This window comes from Juglans regia, chromosome 2 (assembly GCF_001411555.2).
Source record: "Juglans regia cultivar Chandler chromosome 2, Walnut 2.0, whole genome shotgun sequence".
NCBI classification, from domain to species: Eukaryota; Viridiplantae; Streptophyta; class Magnoliopsida; order Fagales; family Juglandaceae; genus Juglans; species Juglans regia.
Window position 1 is genome coordinate 17,056,518 of NC_049902.1, and position 6,485 is coordinate 17,063,002.

The following is a 6,485-nucleotide window of genomic DNA, read 5'->3' on the forward strand; positions in this document are numbered from 1 at the left end:
CTAAATGCTCATATTTCAAGCCTAAGTGAAATAAATCAACTTCCACAAATTAAGCATGATTTAAATCAAATTGTGCATGTTTTGATGATCAACACAAGATAAAAATTAAAACCTATTACGGCATGCTTTTAACCTCAATTTAAACTTTCAAAATTATTCTAAGACATAAATAAATCATACGAAAAAATTCTAAGACATACCATAGCTAATATTCCCACTAAAAATAATTTTAAACATTTAATCCATCCATAAAGAACTCGGTTTCAAACTAAGCGTGGTAACATTTTTTAAATTCACCCAAAAATTACTCCAACACTTAAAAACACAACTTGACATGTAAACTAAGATCTAAGCAAGAAAACTTATAATTTTTTGTGGCCCTCCTAAGCTTTCAACTCAAGAAACTCACAAAAATTTCTCAAGAACACTCGGTTGCTCACTAAGAGAGGAGAAGCTCTCAAGATCTCAAATGAAACTTGGATAAGAGGTGTGGAGGAAGTGAAAGGGGTGAAGGGATTTTATAGTGATCAAGGGGAGGAGATGAGCTAGTCATGGTGGCTTATGATTGGTGGCATGGGCGGTGGAGTGATGATAGCCCTCTAGCCGCTTATGTTATGCTAGCCGTGTGAGTGGTGGTCTGCAAAATGGCCATGATTCCCTCTTTGGCAGGTGCTACAAGGGCCTAGGGTGGTGTAGGGCTGCTGTGGTGCAATGGAGAAGGAAGGAGAAAAATAAAATCAAGCATGATGCCATGCCATCATGCGTCAGGTAGGGCTTTCTCAAGGCCAACCAGATTTTTGTCTTATTCCCTTGGATTATCTCCATGGCTGAAATGCTTAGGCATAATGACACTCTTGAGTGCCCTATTTAGGTTGTAGATGGTGGAGGATTGGCTGCCAAGATGATGATAAAGTGGTAGCTCAAAGGGAAGAGGTGAATTGGTGGTGGTTGCCGAGGGGTTTGACGCACAAAGGTCCAATAGGTTTGTTTCTTTTTGGGGTGGCGTTGAGTCCAAGTTCTCCATGATAATTGGAGGGACTCTTGGTGATTGGAGGTGGAAAGAGGTAGCGTGTGGTGGTGGCTCATCCATGGTAGAAATTTAAATAAAAACATGCCATTTGGTTGCCCTCCAATTAGTACTTAGGTGCATTTAGTTTTGGGGTTTTGGAACCAATTTCGACCAAAGCTTGGTCTGGTTCTAAAGGATTTAAATGACGTGCTAAAGGACAGTATTTCCCTTGAGAAAAAGGCACAAAAGGTTTGGACTAGGGGCTGATCAGTCCATTGCACACAAGGGCACATATGGGTGTAGACTGGTGTGGATTTTGGGTTTTGACATGTCATCACCCTTAATGACATGTGTGGAGATTTATCTAAGTTTCTAATATGATCTAAGAATGATAAAATTGAAGAACAAAATAAGAAAACTCCAAATAAGAAAGATGAGAAATAATTAAAATGAAATTAAGCTTAAAACATGGTTTTAGAAATCAATAATCAAGTGGATATTGATCGATGCTCTTAACCCAAGTTCAAACCTTTTTTTTTTTTTTAATTTTTTATCCAAAGAACTCTTAGGGGCATTGGCCACACTATGGGCTTGTGGAAATGATATGGTGTATGTGGCTAAAAATTGAAAAGTGGAAGTGAAATTCAAGGCTTCTAAATCTTGGCCCATCTCATTCTAAAGTTTAACGGGCTTAATGGCCTTGCTTAATAAACCACTAAAAGCTTATTCTAAAGGATAATCCACATGGGTAAATAGGCGGGGTGTTACAGGGACGGAGTTCCCAGGACCATTCCTGCAAGATGTCGCCACGAGCTTTAAATGGATAGAGGTATTCCTCATGAGTGATTAGGGTGGGGGGGTATCGTGCTTGATCTCACTTGATAGTCAAGATGTAGAATTCTCTGACGTATTCGTGATGGTGTCTTTGAGTAGGTTGGTCAGGTAGACATTTTCCCAGTGCAACATTTGATCTCTGTGGGAGAGTTGACTTGTGTTGGGGTCCAGGTGACATGACTTGCATCAGGTTGGACAGGTATAAGGGATTTCCACAGGTTTGACGGTGGAGTGGCTCATCCCCTATTTTCCCATCAGACGACGAATGTCTGTGTGACAAATCTTTGTGTGACAAATATCTATGAGCATCTGTGTGATGAAGCTTGTACCTTTGGAACAAATACAAAGTTATGGATTTGATCTACTAGAGCGAGGTTGATTCCTCGTCGTGCTTAAATATATATATATATATATATATATATGTATGTAAGTATATAATATATATGTACTTAAGTAAAGGGTGATTCCTCGCCAAGCATATGTATGTGTGTCTTTTCTATTTACATGAAATTGTTCATTACATCTTCATAAGCATTATCTCTCATCAATAGTCTTTGTCATAGTTGTCTAACTTACCTATAGTTTCATCCTCAGAACCATAGACTTTGATGCAAATTTAAAATCAAGAGTAATGCCCTAGGAAGAAGAGCCAAACCCACCTAAACCCTGAAGAGAGAGGCTTGTCTCTATCATAGGAACTATGCATCATTTTGAGTTGTACCTAATACCTGCCATTGGACGACCACTTGTATTCAGTTTGTCGCCTATTTGGCGATGAACTAACTACCTGAGTTGTATATATTTCTAAGTTAATGTTTATGAGGAATGTCAGAAACTATTTCTATGATGTGTTTTAGACTTTTGGTACTACAAGGTCTAGCTTACCGACTAAATCACTTTCTTTTCTGCTGTGAATTTATATTTTTATCCAACACGACATGCACTTCCATTTGGATGAGGCACGCCGATTCCCATCCAAACCATGGGTGTTGACCATTTAGCTGGCACCCTTGGCACCACAAAACCTTGCCAGGACCTTCACACAAGGGACGAGGTGCCACATTCTCTTTGTACCAAAAGGCATTTGGAATGTCTAAATAGACTATCTCCTTGATTTTCTCTTGCAATCTTTTAGTTGTTGCAAAGAAGCCAAAATCCAAAGAAACACATACTTTAAAGTTTAAAGGAAGTATCTATTTGAAGAAGTGTAATGCTCTACATCATACACCATCCATACGAAATAATTTGATTTAGAAGATAAATTTTAAAATATATAATTTAAAAGAAGTATTTATTCCAAGGAAGATTAATCTTATACAAAACACTTAAAACACAAGAAATTAAATATATATCGGATGTTTTAGTAAATTGGAAGGGCACTTTGTAGTATTTGCTGTAGTAAAAAGGAATGATACCGTAGAAATGGGACCGAGGACACGAAACATGGGCATGCTCGAAGTATAAAGTTGGAGGGAGGTTCCAGTTCCATGCTACCTAAAGAGGTCACCCTCGGATATAAGGGGCAACCAATGCAGAGGTTACATGTATAGATAAGATTACCTTTCTTTATATAAATATATATATATATATATATATAAATTATTTTCTTCCAGTTCTAGTGCCTGTCAACTTCTCCCCTTTTTCCATGTGTGGGAAAAGATCAGTATTATGCTAAAGAAAAATGTGAAAAACGACGAGTTGGGGTTTAGACTCTTAAAATCCTGTCCTTTTTAAGCATTGCTCTATCAGCTTGAATGAGATTTCTTATTCTATACACATATTTTCTATCTCGACTTGACAAATCAACTCCTACACATTATAGATTTGAATATGAATATGACATTTCTAATAGGAAATTAATTGAATTATGAAAAATTCTATTTATAAATCTGTATGAATAATACATTTAATAAAATCTTACATGACATAATATAATTTAAAAGGTAAATTTTACAAAATAAATTTTATAAATCAAATTTAATGGATGATGCATTTTTATACATTGACTTGATAATAAAATAATTCATTAATTATTATTACTGCTAGCAAGTTTAACTTTCAAATGCTTGAATCAATAATAATAAAAGATTAATATTATTCATTATTAGCCGAGGTAACATCAAATTATTATAAATTTGTTTGATATTATTTAATTTTTTTCATTATTTGATGTCAAATTAAAAATAATAATAATATAGTAATAATTAAAATAAATATAAATAATATCTTTATTTTTTAATTTAAATATAAAAAATATTTTATCTCATCTCATCATTATAATTTTTTAAAATTTTAAAATAATAATATTAAATATACTTTCAAGTTTCGAACCTTAACCTCTCGTGACAATAGTTGAAAGTATTGTATTTGAGCATTGCTACACAACCTCCACCACACTCCACATTTTTTTAAATTTTTTTAAATTTTTTTTTGAGTTTATTCTTTTTAAATTATTTCAAATTTTTTATTCATTATTCATATAATAAATATTTAATAAAAGAAAAAAATAATAAAAATTAAAAATAATGTGTAGTGTGGAGTGTTAGGAAGATTTTTTGATTGTATTTTACGTCATTTATCATCTGCTGTCGGTTGATATATCGAATAGAGGAGAGCTAGGACCACCTAGAGTGGGTCCTATACTGCCGCTAAGGTATTCGTTTTTCTTTTATTTCATATATTTTTTAATCTTTTTAAATATTTAAAAAAAAATTACAATATTATTGAAAATCATTTACTTAATCACAAGTTAAAAAAAAAAACAAATCGATAAACTCTATCGGGAGAACCTGTCCTGACTTTAGCATTATTCTATCTGATATTGGAGAAATTGCTTATTTATTTATTATTTATTTTGATATCACATTAAAAGATAGTAATGAAATAACGAAAAAAATATTTTTTTCAAAAAAAAAATATTGGTGCAAAATCCAAATAAAAGGGCACGTGCGAAGGTAGTAAATCTTAACGCCCAAAAGAAAAACATGCAACGACACGTGAAAAACTACTCAGATGCTATCCTTCAACTGCCCAAAAATAATTAAAAGCAATCTTGTATTCACAAACTCAAGCAACTGTTTCATCTTTCTCTTACACATTATAGATTTCTTTTTTGATATTTTCAAATTTTCCCCAAACACATCCCAAAATTTTTGAGATAAGACATCCAAAAATTATGGTAACGCCCAAATTGCTTATGATTTATCCTAAGAATATTATCTCAGATGTAATAATTACAATGAGCCTCAATAATTCCGAAGTGCATCTTCCACTGTCCGTAAGCTTTAACTAACCAGTATTTTATCGCCACGTGCACACGATGCCACTTGATGCCCAACTTGTAATCCCTCCGCCAGAGTCAGTCCGGGTTTAGCCCGATCCACCGACCCGTCAGTCTTCTTTCGCCGCTTCGGCGACGCACTGTCCACAGAAGACAACGAGGAAGAAGGCTCCGGCGACGATCGCTTCGACGTTACCCTCACCGGCTCGGGCTCGCCTGAGTTGACCCGAAGAGGGAAGTTGAGCAAGGCTCTGGACCCTCGCATCCGGTACGCGGCTCGGTCATATGCCAGCGCAGCGTCCTCTGCCGTCTCGAACGTTCCGAGCCAAACCCGTGCGCCGTTCTTCGCCGGGTCCCTAATCTCGGCGGCGAACTTCCCCCAAGGCCGTTGCCTCACACCCCTGTAATGCTTTCCCTTCGCCGGTACCACCAACGGCGCCGCCTCCTTCTGCGATGGAACTGACACCTGAACAGCCGAGCTTTCCGGCAACCTGTTCACCACCGCCACGGGGAAACACTCGGGCTCAGATTTTACGGGAGTGAAGATTTCGGGCTCGGATTTTATACCGTTGGCTGGAAAGCCAAAATCGCAAGAGCCCTCGGATGATACCGGAGCAAGTGATGGCACCCACCCAACATTCATGGCATCACGGAGAACTCCATACACCACCATGTCCTCGGAATCGTTCTCCTTCAAGGGTAAATCGCCCCAGTTATCTGAGAGGCAAGGGTACAAGCTACCAAAACTGGAGCTCCGACAGAACATCGGGGTATTTCCAAAGAATCGCGTCGTCTCTGTTTCACCGAGCAAATGACGGGTAATCGAGTCGAGAATGGCTAAATCAGACTCGGCACTACCTTTTCCGCACATCATTTCGTATCCAAATCCGTTGAACTCTTCGAATGGGGAAATCCGGTGCAGTGGGTTTTCGGATTTGCTAGAGATTAGATGTAAGATTTATATTTTTTCAGGGTGGTGCTGTAACTCTCGAGGAGTTTAATTTATATACGCATAAATAAGAAAAGAGGTTCATGCACTTGGGAAGAAGTGGGGGATATCTGAAAGATCTTTCAAAATATTAAAAAGAATTTTGGGTGGGGATGTTCTTTCTGTGAAGCTTCAGAGTAGAGCAAGTGGGAAGGGAATGGAAAAGATATTGAACACGTGATTCAATTGTTGTTCGTGGGATTTTATAGAATATCCATCGCCAAACCCAAAGACGTCATCGGTCTTACCGCAGCAAAAAATATTGCTCCTCGCTTCGTCTCACGTCTCTGTTCGTTTTCTTCTTTTTCTTTTAACTAATATTCATCATTTTAATTTTTATTATTTTATTATTATTATATGATATAATATTAAAT

The 6,485-nt window shown here is 36.8% G+C and overlaps 1 protein-coding gene across 1 annotated transcript; it reads right to left on the reverse strand.

The window, feature by feature from the left end:
* Window positions 1–4,843: 4,843 nt before the first annotated feature.
* Window positions 4,844–6,280, reverse strand: LOC109005134 (ethylene-responsive transcription factor 2-like). The gene has a single exon (XM_018983935.2). The coding sequence runs from the start codon at window positions 5,995–5,997 to the stop codon at window positions 5,128–5,130; it is 870 nt and encodes a 289-aa protein (XP_018839480.1). The 5' UTR covers window positions 5,998–6,280; the 3' UTR covers window positions 4,844–5,127.
* Between the last annotated feature and the right edge of the window lie 205 nt (window positions 6,281–6,485).